Raw genomic sequence first — 16,728 nt, 5'->3', positions numbered from 1 at the left:
AGCTCTCACCATTACCATGGCTTAATCATTCCCAAAGAGGCTTCCAGAAGTAGAGGAGAAATAGCATCAACTATATAAGGACTCCAGTCAATTCATGTCAGGGAAGCAGAATACAGCAGGAATCGGGAATTGCAGGAATTGACTTGGTTAGATGGATGCATCATAGCCTTGAAACACCTGCGTCTGGTGTTGTCACGCGGGAGCTAGACAAAGGCAAGGGGACTCAGTGGTGAAGATTTTGGATATATCAGCTAGAATTAAGCAACTCAAGAGCTGGAACCCCAAGCATCAGTATGGGCAAGAGTTCCTGCCAGCCCAGGCAGCAAAGGTTGGGAGGGGGGGTGTCGGGAGAAGGGGGCACACGATGATGAGGACAATGGGGGATAGGGGACTGAACAAGCTCCTGGGAAAGCCTGACTCAAGGGTGGCAGAGAGGGATGAGGCAGCTGGGGTGCCTATGCAATAGTAGCAGGTTAAATGTGACCCTTTTCCCCCCAAATTACCTTTACTTATACAGTCCCTGCCCTGAAAAATTGTTCAACTGCCCTACCTGCAAAGGACAGGTGAATGAAATGTTGAGGATCTCTAAAAGCCCTTTGCTGAGGCGCATGCCCTGCTTCAGTGAGAAGTCCTTCCAGATTCTATGGGAAGAGAGAAAATTTCAGGAAGGAATGGTATCTTTCCATTTCTGCTTATAAAGAAATACCAATGGCTAGTTTAAATTTATTAACAAGTCAGGCATAGTGAATCATGCCTACAGTTCCAGCACTTGGGAGGCAATGCCAGGGTTTGAGGACAGTTTGGGCTACATAGTGAGTCTCAGGACAGCCACCTCAAACAACCAGAAAGAAACAAGATGTAATAGCACATTTAATTGGAGACAGTGATAACCCTTCTTAATTATTCTCAGAGTACATGCTTTGCTGTTTAATTAATCTTCCTTGGATTCTTTCCTACTAAATTTGTTGACCGAGACCTGGTTCCTCCAGGTGCTTTTCTCAATCAAGGGACCTGACTGACCCACAGAGAGAAAACCAGCTAGAGCCAGAAGATGCACCTACAATGGTTATTCATTTCCTGAGCTAGCCCACTTCCTCCTTCACACATCTCCTTCTCTTGACCAATAAGCCTTTTGAAATGAGGTGTGAATTCTTGAAAATGAAAATGTATTTCTGGGCCTGGGGCTGGAAATCTAGGCACATAGTGAGACCGTGCCGTCTTGAACATTTCTGCAGTGACACAAAATTAAAACTTTTTTTGGTCTTTCAGGACAGGGTTTCCTTGTATAGCTCTGGCTATACTGGAACTCACTGTGTAGACGAGGCTAGATTCAAACTCAGAGACATCTGCTTGCCTCTGCAAGTGCTGGGATTAAAGGCATGTGCCACCACCACTTGATGGAAATCAAGATTTTTTTTAACCTTCCACACTGAGGTTACTGAGTTTCTCCACTCTAAGTGTTACCTTGATGACAATTCTGAGTATTTGAAAACTATTAAAATTTGTTCTTTTCTAAGACATGAATTGATTAAATAAAGCAGATATGGGAAGCTGTGAGAGAAACACAAGTACTTGATTCTTCCGTGCTGATCAATATAAAATACCATCTAAAGTAAGATAAAATCTGTTCTTACCTGAGTACAAAAAGCTTTATTTATTTAACAGCAATGAGTGACCACACAGAAACAGATAATAAAGTCTCTTTAAATGTTTATTTTTGTCAGAAGAGCTGACAATATTCTGTTGACAGTTTTGCTCTACTGTTATAATAAGCATTTCCCCCTTGAAAACCCCACTCAAACATCCCATTCCTTGAGGTAAAGAATTCAAAAAAAAAAAAAAACAACCTGATTTTTTTTAAGAAAAGTTATTAAAATTCCTTTAGCTTGATAAATAGAAATAACCTTTTCTTGTTCTACACTGGTGAACACAGCATTTATACAGCAAAGTATCCCATCACTTATTGGCAAGTCACGGGTGAGAATCACTGATGCCACGCCGGACTCATCACAGACCACAGTGCAACAATGCCACGTTCATATGGACTTTAAAAAGAATGGTTATCAATACTCTTCTGGCAATACAACCAAGGTTTTGGAATGGCAAAAGCAAAAGAAGTTTAGGCATCAAAGCAGCTCCTGGAAGAATCAGTCTGAGTCTTCTTCGTCAATGTAGTCCTCGGCGTTGCTTAACGTTCGCACCCCATCTAAAGAGAAGACAGGAAGGAGGCAAGCAGAGATTACAGACAGTTCAGAATTTTCTTCACTTTCGGTGCTTTGGGCAATGCAAAATACAATCTCCCCAATGACCCAGGAATTATGGGGTCCATGAGACCCTAAGAAGTTTCTCTACTAGAGAGGCTGCCAAGCCGTTTGGCAGAGTGAGACACCTGGCAGGGGAACCAGCTGTCTGATTCTGGCATTTGTGAGCAACCAGCCTCATGTGCTGTGGCCAACATGGAGCATACCAGCAGCCACGCCACATGTGGCCTCAGTCAGTCCACAGCTTGTGCCTTACCTGAAGGCAGACGATAGAAAGACAACTAATGAGGAAGAAAAGCAAAGCGAGAACACAGATGCCTATGTTTCATTTCAGACAAATTAAGTATACAAAGAAGGAAGAGACTGAAATTATATATATATATATATATATATATATATATATATATATATATATATATATTGGAACCTGTCAAATGCTAAAGCAACCTTGAATGGGGTCAAATGGAAAACAACTAATGTAACTGCTGTCTTGTCAAATTCTTACACTAGGAGATTTCCTGAGAGGGAAAATGCAACTCAGAAACAAACGTGTTGCAAGAGCTTAATTGCTGCAGGGCAGCATGGCACCCAGATTGCACTCTCTCCCTGGCACAGTGCAGCTTACATGGGAAATAAGACTTGCTCTAGATCTGAAGAGGGTATGGAAGGATGGGCATTGAACCCTACCAAGATAGAGCCTCAACTTGCTGATCAGGACCAAGCTCAAGGGACAGAGAATGAGAACCTTCAGCGTCTAAAAAACCTTTCACCTCAGTGGAGTCTCTCTGAAGGCACTGGTCTAGCAACAGGAAGTCAGTGGCAGAGAAAAGAAGTTAGGCCACAGCCCTCCCTCCTGACCCAACTAGACACCAAGGACCAGGAGGTCAACTTGAACAAAAGCTGCCCACCCAGCAACAAACATGGTTTCCGGTTTCTGTCCCACATAGTTGCTAATATGTGTTCACCCGAATCTGTAGCCAGGCACCACCAGCTAAGCTAACAAACACTTTGTCATTCCCTCCAGAGCCCACATCCATAAATGAATGTCTTTAAAGAAACACCAGTTAACTCATGGTTAAATCACCAAACTCCAGGCTTGTTTTCACTGTCTGTGAACCAAAGGGGGAGACAACACAAAGGGCAACAGTTCATGGGCAGGCTTATGATGGGGTTTGGTAATGGGAAGGAGGATAATTTGAGGGAATTCCCTTAAACCCTGAAGAGAGGAAGGATGCTGACGATTTCTGATGGGCTACGGCAGGGGACTAAGGAGTGCCTCTGTTGTGCTTCTGTTGGGAGCTGGGTATGGTCCAGAACAATGTGCCATGTGGCCACTTCTCATTATAATGGGCACCCAGGGGAGGGAATAGTTTCCACAGGACTCAAGCATTAATGGGAATAAGCAGTGGTGGCACACGCCTTTAACCCCAGCACTTGAGAAGCAGAAGCAGGTGGATCTCTGTGAGTTTGAAGCCAGCCTGGTCTACAGAGTGAGTTCCAGGACAGCCAGAGCTACACAGAGAAATCTTGTCTCAAAAAACAAAAACAAACAAAAGTAATAAAGAGAAATATAACCAGTTTTTCATTAGACAGAAAAAGATCTATGGAAGAGATAACAAATGATATACATGGAACCAAATGTCCTTCACCTCTGTAATGGAAACTCTGAGTCTACAGACATGGATCAGCTGAGCTGTAGACACTAAAGTACCACCAAGGCTTGTAATGGTGAGCAGCCAGGCAAAGCAATTGCAAAAGTAAGCCTCTTGGGAGGGGTATTAAACCTAAGACAATAGTGGGGCCTGAGAGTTGGCTCAGAGAGTAGAAAGTGCAAGCCTGACATCTGAGTTCAACTCCCGAATCCCACAGCAGAAGGAGAGAACCAACTCCTGAAAGTTGTTCTCTCGTTGCCACAAGTGCACCACACACAACCAACACTCACCCCTCCCTTCCTCTCTCATTGTCCCTTCCATCAAAGCTTTGCCTGCATTTATTTATTAATTTATTTATTAATTAATTTATTTATTTATTTATCTGGGCTTATAAAAGTTGCCTTGATCATGGTGTCTCTTCACAGCAATAGAAAATCTAACTAAGACACATATAAAATACATAAATCGTTTTTTTAGATTTTTTTTAAAGATTTGTTTACTTTATATATATGGTATTGTATCTTCATGTTTGCTGCACGCCAAAAGACAGCATCAGATCCTATTACAGATGGCTGTGAGCTACCATGTGGTTGCTAACAATTGAACTCAGGACCTCTGGAAGAGCTGCCAATGCTCTTAACCTCTGTGTCATCCTTCCAGACCATAAATAAATCTTAAAAACAAATAAGCAAAACAAACAAACAAACAAAAACCTTTGCAATAGAAAGATGGCAAGTCTCGGTCATAAGCAAGGAGAGTGACTTAAAACAAATACCTGTTGCCTGTTTCTTTTTCAGGAGTGATGCACAGGCTGCATTGGTGGCCATGTCCAAGGCCAGCTTCTTCTCATTGTTTCTCAAGTCTGTCCTCGCACCTTCCCAACACAAGAAAAGGAAACCATGTATCTTCGAAGACTGGAATGCGCTAGCCAATGCTTTGTCAAAGCTAGAGAACAATTCTGGCTAAGAATTAATGTGACTGGCACACTTCATCAGAGAGCCTGCCACAGTGCCATTAAAGCTGCCCTTCCCTTCCCAGCTCCCAGGGATTGCACGTGGACTTTTCAATGAGGCCATTACAGGTCCTGGGTAAATCCTAAAACACAGCCATAAACAACCATGGCCTGAAAGGTTATGCAGCTCTTAGCAGAAAGCTTTGGGGCTTCCATCTAGCACCCTTTGCCTCTCCTTCAGTTCATGAGGGCCTGTAGAAAACACTATTGGGTTGAATGTCAGGGGACTAATATTTCTTATATGCAGGTGCATTCATATGTCAATCAGAAGAATGGCAAAACAATAAAAACTCATAGGCAATTCATTGTTCCCCAATTCATTGTCCCTGTAAGCCCTCTTCCATTCATCTTCCCCCTTGTCTTTATGCCAAAACTTACATCAGAATCCATGGAGATGTTTGTTTGCATTGTTGAGGAACAAAAAATACAGAGGCGTGCTCAACAGTGCTGATGGGATTCCCCTGAACTAAGCTCTTCGAAGGTGACCATTCTTCCAGTGGGCCCCAGCTGTCTCTCTTATGTTTGCCAATGATCTGCACTCATATGAACATGTACACAAAGCAACCTACTTGTGCTGCTGTGTAATGTAATTTTTTTAAATTCCATTCCCTTTGTATGTATGTCTGTGGGCACCTGTATCATGCTACACATAGAAGCCCAGAGTTGATGTTCTCCTTCTACCATATGGGTCCCAGGAACTGAATTCAAGTCCCCAGGCTTGTGGCAGGCACCTTTCCCTGCTCAGCCATCTCACCAGCCTTATAACTTCACTTTTAACTTAACCGTATTTAAATAATGGTTCGTTCTTGTTAAGGTACGCACAAAACTCAACGTATCTGAACATTTATAGGTATTGCATTTTGTGGATGTTGTAAAACTTATTTCATCCCAGCTTTACTGACAGGAATCAGTTCTTTCTGATTTCCATCATTTCTAACAGTATAATGAGCACTATTCCCCCAACAACTTGTTCACAGGTTCACTTAAAGTGTTCACTAGAATGAAAAGAAAACATTAAGTGGCTCAGCAGCACACAGCTCGTGTCTGCCACAATGGACAGCATAGCCTTCGGCATGACCTTTAGGAAAACCCAGCAACTCCCCACAGTAAGGGGTTTGCATCATCATCTCACTTAATCCAAAAACATCCATGCTCATAAATTCCACAACACTGCTCCCAAAGATTCCTAAAGATAGAATCTATAACTTGTGGCTTGGAGAAAGGCTTCACAGAATTGCCCTCTGGGCCAAGTCCCTGAGTGACATGCCTGGCCAGCCCTCTGTAAGAGCAGTTAATATTTATGGGACAAGCAGATAAATGGATGAGCAGTCCCAGATTTAGCTGTTTGCTCTGAACCACACTGTGGTGATATATTATTTATGATTTAATAAGGTTTGCTTGAGAGTTCAGGATGCAGAGTCAGCCACAAGCTATCGAGGTCAAGCAATGGGATCAAAGCATCCTTCATTAACACCTCAGCACTGGCTCAGCTTAGCATTCATTTCTACTCTCTATTAAGGCTCTCCCAAGCAAGCACAAGCCTCACCAACTTCATCCCAATTTTCCCAGGACACGATGTCCTAAAAAACCCCGGCCTCCTAAAATCCTTCAGTCCTACAGATATGCACAGCAAGTTCCTTCTAAAATTAATACATTTGTATGTACTTTTAAAGTTTATCAGGTCTTTTTTTTTTTTTTTTGGTTTTTTTGAGACAGGGGCTCTCTGTATAGCTTTGGAGCTAAAGTTTATCAAGGTCTTAATTCACAGTAAAAAGTACCATAAATGCACCCCCAATAATTTCATCTCAGTTATAACAGTGTACTATAGACGGAGTAGAGGAGGAGGAGACTCAGCCTTCCTACTATTTCAAATGGCCTCCTTCACTAGGAGCTATTTTTCAAGGCAAACAACCAAATAAATTCAATAAAAACTTTACCTTTTGCCAGTAGCAACTGCACAATGTCTGCATAACCCTTCCAGGCAGCTGCATGCAGAGCTGTGTCTCCCAGCTTGTTCTATGGTGAAAGAAAGGGAAAATAGTATTATAAAAATACAAAGTGGACTGGATGAAGACAGTAGTATGTTTAACCCATGTAAATCAAATTGAGAGAAAAGCTCCAGAACCATGTGGCATTCCAAAGGAAAGAGGAACAAGCAATGAGAAGAGCTGCTCTGGCAGGGATGGGGGAAGAAAACTAACATGGCAGAGCAAGGCCTCAACAGGAAATGAGGAGACCCAGCAACAGTCAGGAACTGAACATTCCTAGAGGTACTGGGCAAGAATGAGGCATGGAGAGGAAATAGGAGTGGCCAAATGGATTAACACAACATCATTGGAACCCCTGGACCAGTCACTGGCAGATGTCCCACTAACAGCAGTAGAATTACCTTGCTGAGAAATTACCCGAGTTCCCCAGCTCATGCACAATGGTATGAGAGAAGGTGACAAGAGCCAGTCAGATGAAAACCTATAAGATGAACTGTAAGATCTTTCACTCCGCTACTTTTAATCACCTCTTTGCCCAGGGAGTGGAGTGAAAGGTGGTGACTTAGGCCAGGAGAGTGCAGATCACCTCTGCCAAACAGTATGGCCCCTCCGTAGGGGGAGGTGTGGCATTTATGTCAGCATACTCAATACAGGAGGGACCTCATCATGTCCATCAAGAAGCACCCTCCCCTGCCACCAAGTGCACATAGCTTCCAATCACACAGATAAATAGATGAACCAAAACACTGGGTGTTTGAAAACAGCTTAAGTGTTTGAATAGAGGTCAGCTTAAATGAAAGAAAAGGCTCTGGGAGAGAAGAGAACATTTTTTAAAGTAATAATATATCAGTCATATAAGGTGGTACTATAATCAAACAAGAAAAAGACACCATTAAAAGAGTAAAATAAGAGCTTGTGGTCAACAAACTTCTCAGATAACCCCAATAATACCTGCTCTCCCTTGTCCCCCAAGAGACCCTATATACAACTCTCTTGTCCTCAAGTGTGGGTGAAGTCAGAGAATACAAAGGCATCACTCCTCTTGGCTGGACACTGCAGTGCATTCCTTTAATCCTAGCACTCAGAAGACAGAGATAGGTGGATCTCTGTGAGTTCAAGTCTATCCTGGTCTACACAGCAAGTTTAAGGCCAGCCTGGGATACACAGTAAGACCTCATATTCAAAAATAAGAAGCCCATCACTTTGCAGACAATATGTATTGGGTTCACTAAAAGGGAGGTTATTCTGGGTAGGCCACATCTAGTCAGGAAGGCTTTTAAAAACAAAAGTTAAATGGTAGAGCAAACACCACCACCTACTAGCCATGAGGAGGACAGCAAACACTCATTTTGTAAACTCTTAATTAATAGAAGAATGGGGCATCCAAAAGCTGAGGGCATCAGTACTAGGGGGCAAAAAGCTCAAATCTCAGCAACTGCAATGAGCTTAGAAGAGAATCTCAAGCTTTCCAAGAACCCAGGTCCAATGGAACCTGGGCTTTACAGTGTGAGATCCTAAATCTTGTGATGTCATGCTCAGAATTCCAACCCACCCAATACACATTGTGAAACCTGGGATAATTTGATACATAGCAATAGAAAATGAATATAGAACTTTGAGGCAATTAAAATAAAGTTGGGGCTGCAGAGATGGCTCTGTGATTAAGAGCACTCAATGGCTGCTCTTCCAGAGGACTCAAGTTCAATTCCCAGCAACCACATGGAAGCTTACAATTGTCTTCAACTCTAGTCCCTGGGAAATCTGATGCCCTCTTCTGGCCTTCATTGGTACTACATGCATGTGGTGAATATAAAAGCAAGCAAAACATTGTATGTATATACATAGATAATTTTTAAAAACCTTTAAAAAGGAAATCATTTTAAAATGATAAAGGCCAAGAAATCCCTAATTTAAAAAAAGAAAATATGAGGTTCAATCTGTAGAATCAAAAGAACAGAGAAAATGATTAGATGTAGAAAAGGAAACAAGACAATTTCTCAGACTAAAAGACTTTGTGGTACTCACTAGGGAAAAATAGCACTAAGGCACACCCTTGTAAGTTTTCAGAATACCAAAGACAAAGACTCCAATAAGAAAAAGACAGGTTACAAGCAGAAGCTTGCAAACTGCCAGAACTAGAAGTAATGGGAGTTTGTCTCCTAAGGCTCACATTTGGGAGTCTGGGTAAGAGAGGAGCCCTTAGAAGAAGGGTCCTTGGTGCAGTTTGGATCTTAAGAGTCCCCAGAGATTCGTGGCATGCTGCTATTCAGAGGGGGGTGGTAAAGTCTTGGGGAGAGGGGTGAGTGGAAAACCTTCATACCCTGGGGTGTGTGCTTAATGGGGTGGTGAGATTGTTCACTGGAGATGCAGCCAGCCAGCCGATTGGCACCACCACATGCTCGCTCACCTTGGTACCAGCCCAAGAGCAATGGGGTAACCTGATGGTGGAACAGCACTTCCCAAACTGGTACAGACAGAAACCTTTTCTCTCTGTAAGCTGATTATCTCTAGCATGTGTTCTAGGACCAGAGAATAGCACTTAAGGATGGAGGATGTAGCTCTTGACACACAGCTGAACAGTGTGAGGACTTGGCTTCAGACCCCAGTACCACAACACAAAACAACAGTCACAGCAACAAAACTCTGTGTGCTTGTAGCATTAGAGAAAGAGCTGGGTGTGCTAAATGTGTTCCCCATGATAAGCAGGCTCACCTGCTGGTTCAGCTCCACGTTTGGCTGAGTAAACAGAACCTCCACTATGTCTGCAATTCAAACAGAAAAAGGAGTTTCTTAAGACAGAAACAGTGAACTTTGTAAAAGCAGATAGCATAATTGCAAAAGATAATACTTGTTAGGAGAATGTTCTAGAAAATGCTTACAAGTTTCTCAAATTTTATATTAAAAACTAAACAAAAACCCTAAATGATAGATCACAAAAGAAAATTTTCAGACCTGAAGGTATAGCTCAGTTGGTGAAAAGGAGTGGATGGTGGGGTTTGGACTACAATGAAGTAAACAGAATTCACCTTGCAATTATTACTGTTTGCAAGAGAACTGCAAACTTAAGCCAGTGTGGTACTTCTTAATTTTTTTCATTAAACTTAAACTTAAAATGTAGGACCAAAAGCATAGCTAGGGAAAAGCTACAGGAGCCAACTGGGCCTTCCTCTGTGGCATGTGGCAGTGGGTTTGTTATCCTGTTACTGGCATTTTTCTGATACATTCTGAAGCCTGAGAGAGGAAAGGAAATTCCCAGCCTTTCCAGAGGTCTGCACAGTGGGTCTCCTCAGTCACATTCCATCCTCACTGCTCTGCAGTTTCCAGAAACACAGCTTTTGGCGGACTTTGGAGGATCTGCAGCATTGCTTTTACCATGATAAGAAAGGAGGCTCCCTTGGGTGAAGGTGATTCTGAACAGCACAGACACATGTATCTAGCAAGATGCAGTACCTTTGTGGCCCCCGTGGCAGGCCCAGTACAGGGCTGTGCTTCCAGCTTTGTCCAGGCCGTTTACACCCACTCGGTTGTCCAAGCACTCTCTCAACCAGCTCAAGTTGCCTGAAAGAATTTTACACTTATAAAAAACACAAGAAAATGGCTTTTACTCCTTGTTTTGCTTTTAAATCAATTTCATCACTGTAAGCTCCATTTGTGATGCATTAATCAGCAAATCCTAAAACAAGACCTGCCTGTTAATGCACTTATCATGGTGCATTTGCTCTCTGGGTTATTGACGGACAGCAGTAACATCCATTTTTTAGTAGGAGAAGTTGGGAAAATAGGTCTAAAAGTATTTCTGCTTCGGAGAGAAAAAAAGACATATTGTTTTCATCTCTGTTTAATTCTGAAAGGCGGGGTGTAACACAAAACCTAACTACAAACAGCAACTCTCCCTATTCATATTTAAAGACATTTTCAGTTTGGGGAGGGAAAAAAATGCAGGACCTTGAGCTAAGTATGCTGCTCAATGCTACTACTCTATGCTAAGGTACAGCTACCAATTTAAAACTTCAGGCTAATATCCTAAGTATCTCATTTACACAGAAGCTTTTTATGTCGTTTTAGCTAGTCTAAGCCCTTCCCTTTGCACACGCAGATAAGGGATGGAATGAAATTGCTTGCTGAGGCTGCATCAGCGCTTGCCATTATTCAAAGGAGGGCTTCCTAATAGAACAGCCATGAGTGTTCCAGGTTTAGAGATTCTATGTTGTAGGGTTTGCCTTAGGCACTATAGGATGTTTAGCAACAGCCTGGGGCTCTACCTAAAGAATGCTTTGTGACAGAATGCCTTGTCACAGTGTCTTGTGACAGTCAAAATGTCCCCTCATATTGCCAGTGTGCCAAGCTTGTGGGGATCAAGACAATCCCCCACCATATCAACACGCTGCTAAATGCTTTGTCCCAGGACACCACTGCCCTCCTGCCCCACAGAGCATTTTAATGATCTGTTACACCCATCTGGCCCTATCTGCCTCTGAGCTTTGAGAATCAGATCATGACCTTCCTTCCACCTGCCTAGTCCTACTTTGAGCACAGTGCAGGAAGTGCTAAAAAAGTGTGTTACCTGGCATTGTAAAATTAAAATCACTCTTACCCTTCTAGTCAGCACAGAGGTTGCTTCTAGGGAAGGCAGGGTTTTGAGTGGGAAGGTACGTTGAGAGAACATTATGAGATGACAGAAACATTCCAGATCTTAATCTGGGTGTTGGTGCTCTGGGTATATATGTAATTGGCAAAAACTTATCAAACCGTATAATTAAAACCTAGGCATTTTGCTATAACATCAACCTGTCAGGCAAGATGTGCCTAAATTTGCAATAGTGGCATGACTTCTATGGGGATAATCAATTTCTTTTATTCTATCTGAAACCTGCTAAGCAGGAGGGAATTTGTGCCTGGTGCTGGAACCCTTTTCGATGCCCATGGCTGGGGATGCCACAGGCCATGGCAGGTAACCTACAACTATTGCTTTGCTTTAATGGTCATGTTGTCCAACCGCCTACTAAATACGCATGTTTACACTCATAGGTCAGTGCTGCTCTCAACCTTGGTCAGAGAAGCTTTGCTTCTGCAATGACAGCAGTTACCACAGAGATTTCACAACCAGTCAAAGTGCTGAGAAAAAGTGAGTGCTGGGTGCTCAACCCTAAACAGGATATCTGCACCGCCTCCTCTCCATCCATGGCTCAGGAAATATGTCAGAATCCGGAAACAGAAAGAATGGAAGAGCCAGAGGATGGAGAAGAAAGAGCACTGTGAAATACTGTCTTCTGGACGAGGCACCCATGGACTCACTATATGCACAAGATCCAACCAGTCAAAATGCCTATTTGAAAGGGGGGAAGGGGGCTCATGAGGTGTCTTTCTCAGCCAAGGAGCTATTCCAAGTTGACAGCTGATGGAGGGAGAAAAGTCATTCTTTCTCTTGGGGGTGTAACCACTGGTAGGTTGCCCACACTCCAGCAGATGGCCCACAGTCATGTGTACATGGACAATAATTGGACTCACGGTTGTTTATTTTAAAAAGAGGACATGCAGTTGGGAGAGGGCATGTTATAGGGAAGGGAGAGCTGAAGGTAGAGGTAGGACAATGATCAAAATACTTGCATACATGCATGAGATTGTCAAAGAATAAACATTTAAAAAAAAAACCTACACATTTTAATATACCACATCGTCTATCAAAAGAGAAAAGGAGAATCAAACCTACCTCTTTTTGCAGCCTCATGCAATGGATTGTCAATGGATTCTGCCTGCTCAGCCACTAGACAGAAAACAAAAATGCAAGTCCACCATTGAAGTTACTGGGTGATTTATGGGAGTTGATCATGCTCATTGAACACCCAGCTTCATGGCCAGAGCCCCAGATACAACAGCTTAACAAATTACTTAGCGTGGATTAGGAGGAACAGGAAATAACTGATAGTACAGATTCTGTGTTAAATGAAACCAGGCCAAGCACTAAGGCAGTGAGTGACACAGCAATGAACTGGAAGCATACACAGCAGCAAGCATAGCCATTAACAGGAATAGAAACAAAACCAGAACAGACCCCTGAACCAAACACCAAGTTCACTCAAGTATTTAATAAAGGAACAGCCATAAAAGGTATGAGCATTCTGTGAACACCTTTGTTTGGGGATACCTGATAATAATTCTGCTCCCTTCTAGAGGCAAGCAGCAGGGTTGGAGATCGACACTGCACTGCACTGCCTATGTTCACAAAGGATAGCAGCCATCTATCTGCTTTCAACCACTGTGGCCCTAAAGTGGGTAGGAGTGCCCAGAGGAAGACCACTGCTCCAGGGTGACCTCAGGCTCATACCTGCCATCCTAAAAGGGCTGGGGTAGACATTCTTTATGTCCATCAGTACTTTACATTAGTATCTATGGCCAAGGCTGGAAATATAGCACAGTGGAAAGATATGTAGGGGACTTCGAAAGAACAGAACCACATGAGGCCCAGGGTGCAAAGGCTCCTGAGCTCGACCTGGCCATAGCCTCAGTGTCTCTGATATTTGCCAATCCATTGGCAGTGCTGGGAACCAGTGCCTGATACTGGCTCTATCAGTCCAAGGAGTCATGGACCACTAACGCCTAAAAGGCTCCTAAATGTGAGCTGAACCCAGCAGCACTTCCCCTACACAGATGTGGAATCGAAGCCAGAGGCATCACTCAGGGGTATCTTCAGTACTGCACCTTGTTACTAACTGGAAGAAAAAGACTAAAGTCAGGGGCCCTGGTTTACCAATCCTGTGCCTTTTTAACTTTACTCTGCTAGGTTCTACTTACATGTTTTTGCCTAGTTTGCCCATCTTTCAATTAGAAATACTAATTGTTTTACATAGGAGCTACATCTTAATAAGCCCCTCAAGCTGTTCTGATTAGCACTTAATGAGTATAACCAGTCTGTCACTTAGCAAAGTGGGACTTGTTCACTACAAACCAGAACAGTGGTTCTCATCCTAATGCTGCATAGTTCCTCATGTTGTGCTGACCCCAACTATAAAATTACTTTTGTTGCTACTTAATTACTGTATTCCACTACTGTTGTGAATAATATTATAAATATCTGATGTGCAGGATATTTGATAGGCCATTTGAGTTGGGCGGTGGTGGCACACGCCTTTAATCCCAGCACTCGGGAGCAGAGGCAGAGCTCAAGGCCAGCCTGGTCTACAGAGTGAGTTCCAGGACAGTCTCCAAGAGCTACACAGAGAAACTCTGTCTCAAAAAACACACAAACAAAAAGACCATTTGACCCCAAAGGTTTCAACCTATAGGTTAAGAACTGCTGAACTAGAGGAACAATCTGTGATCTGGAGTTCAAGAGCATTAAAGAAAAGTATTAAGAAAAGTATTAAGAGGAGAATCCTAAGTGTTCCCCTGGAATGAATTGGGCCTGTGCACACCTGGTATGCATGGCCATTTTAAAAACAGGGCTCACAGTGTACCTAGTCACTTACCATAGTTGCTCGGAATCAGTCCTGTTCGGCCTTTGCATGTGCCTTTCCACCAGCTGGTATCACTCTGCCAAGAGAACAGGGGAGTCAGTATGTATTTGTATCTGAAACTATTTGGGTCCCCAAGTCCTCTTTTGGGTCCGCACTGACCAGCATCCTCAAACCCTTGCCATCTGTGTCCATGCCCCTTGTCACAAACCTAAGTACAGAAGCATCTCCCATTCACAGCAGGTATAAAGCATAGATCTTCAACCAGACAAACCAGAGGATGTGAGAAAGGGGGAAGAACACGTCAGTTCAGACTACAGCTAAAGGATTTAGATAGCCAGACTCTAATGTCTCTCCTTTGATAAAGTCTTATGTTTTGCCACATTTTCTAAAGTTTCTTCTTGTTTTATCTTCACTTTTGGATAACTTTTTATCATAGAGAAGCAGAAAGAACATATTTACAGAAGCAGAAAGAACAACAGGATAACATTTTCTAACTGGTGACTCATTGCTTGTGACCAATACTACCCACCACCCATCATATTTTCCCCTCTTGGGTTACCAGGGTTAGTGATAGGTAGTATATTTTTTTACTATACTATAAAATCAAAATATGCATCTGAAAGATAAATAATTTTTCAAAGGCAACTATGACACGATTACCACAGTTTCAAACTTTTCCCCAATAATTCCTTAACGCCATCAAATATCTAAGTCAAATGGCCCACAGTTTGAGATTTCAAATAAGAACCACATAGTACAATTAATTTCACTTTTACATCACTTTTAATTTACAGGTTCCTCCTTCATTCTTTTCTTCATTAGTTTTGTTATTGTTACTATTTTAGCTCTTGATATATATTATATATATTATATATATATATATATAGTATGTGTATACATATATATATACACATATATTTGAAGGAACAACTTATTTCTTCTGTAGACACTGAAACAGTCTGGATTTTGCCTGTTGTAAACCTATGCTATCATTAAACGCACCCCCCCTTTTCCATGCATTGCCCATGAGTTGCTTTTGAGTTCTAAAAGCATAAGCAGATTCAGCCGCACATTTTTGGAAAACTATCGCATGGGTGGTATTGATTTCCCCCATCAGGAAACATACAAGACAAGGTTGCTTCTGTAGGAATATAGCTGTTGTCAACCATAGGGGTTGCAGAATGGGGTGTTTTTCCATGTAAATAAGTAGCATGTCTCTTTAAAGAGTCACTTTCCCGTACCAACTCTCAGATCGTTCAAGATAAAGCTCAGGAAGAAAGGAGAGAGTAAGTACTGACTCCCTCCCTTACCAGCTATCAGAATAAATAAACACCCTCGTTCCAGAGCCGTTCCTCACAGTACCAATGAGACTTGTTTTCAGGTAACATTAGGGAACCACAAACTTAAAACAGTGTTTTGGTCCTTAAGAGTTGTTGCCCTCCCTGATTGATGCTCAAATGGCCCCCATCTCAGGGCAGTGCATACTGCTTTCCTTGTCACTCCAGTGTGGTGGCCCTTGCAGTCTTCTGAAGCTGCCTTCTATTCCAGTAACAAGATAGCCAGTTTATCCTGTACATTTAATGGACCAGAGCTGGTACTAGCCATTTCTCAAAGGGGTGTTGTTCCTTTCAATGAGAGTATTATACTATTACTGGCTTGTCCATTTTCTAAGGTCCCCTTCAAAAATAAACTGTAATGTTTTCTTTCTGATTCAAATGAAGGATTTCTGTGTTTCTCCTTCATTTTACTGACACCTGCACATCCTCCTCCTCCTCCTCCTCCCCCCATGCTGAGAACCCACAATGGACACCAGTGACACAATGACTCATCTGCCCTCAGAGCACTGTGGGTCAAGATGGGCACTCTTTGTTTTGGGGTTTTTTTTTTGTTTTGTTTTGTTTTTTGGATTTTTATTGGCATTCTGTTCCATTTGTTAGTCACTAAAAATCTCCAAGTCTTAGTGAGAGGAAACACTTCCACTCTGAGTGGCTGAGCTAACTGCCAGAGTATGATTAGACTCATCTGGTTCACTCTCTGTTCTTAATTTTTAGGGACTGCTTTTAATTATTTAATTTTACAGCCACATAAAAAGTTTGTATGCTTCCAAAATCAAACCTTTAAAACAAATTATAATTTTAAAAAATCTATATTCCCTTCCTTTGGATAGAGGAGACTAATTTTATAAGTCATATTTTGCAACTTTTTCTTTATTTTCAATGTCAGAAAATAGAAGCACGTTTATGTCTCTCACCCTTTCTTAGCCAAGTAAGGCATAATATATGCATTTTTAAATCTTGCTTTATTCCACTTGAATTACATCAGAATAGTATATGAGAGATAGCCTCATTCCTTTGTATGGCT

At 42.2% G+C, this 16,728-nt stretch overlaps 1 protein-coding gene across 1 annotated transcript in view; it reads right to left on the bottom strand.

Moving 5' to 3' along the window:
- Nucleotides 1-1,693: 1,693 nt before the first annotated feature.
- Nucleotides 1,694-16,728, bottom strand: part of Ostf1 (osteoclast stimulating factor 1) — a 50,399-nt gene continuing 35,364 nt past the window's right edge. The window contains exons 4-10 of the mRNA XM_027406552.2: nt 14,380-14,443; nt 12,624-12,677; nt 10,364-10,471; nt 9,626-9,675; nt 6,863-6,941; nt 4,689-4,787; nt 1,694-2,206 (exon numbers count right to left, since the gene is read on the bottom strand). Coding sequence (XP_027262353.1) covers nt 2,148-2,206; nt 4,689-4,787; nt 6,863-6,941; nt 9,626-9,675; nt 10,364-10,471; nt 12,624-12,677; nt 14,380-14,443 — 513 coding nt within the window. The 3' untranslated portion in view covers nt 1,694-2,147. The remainder of the gene's footprint in view (nt 2,207-4,688; nt 4,788-6,862; nt 6,942-9,625; nt 9,676-10,363; nt 10,472-12,623; nt 12,678-14,379; nt 14,444-16,728) is intronic.

Source organism: Cricetulus griseus, chromosome 3 (assembly GCF_003668045.3).
Source record: "Cricetulus griseus strain 17A/GY chromosome 3, alternate assembly CriGri-PICRH-1.0, whole genome shotgun sequence".
Classification (NCBI taxonomy): domain Eukaryota; kingdom Metazoa; phylum Chordata; class Mammalia; order Rodentia; family Cricetidae; genus Cricetulus; species Cricetulus griseus.
The sequence above is the reverse complement of the archived record's forward strand: the minus strand, read 5'-3'. Positions and strand labels throughout refer to the sequence as shown.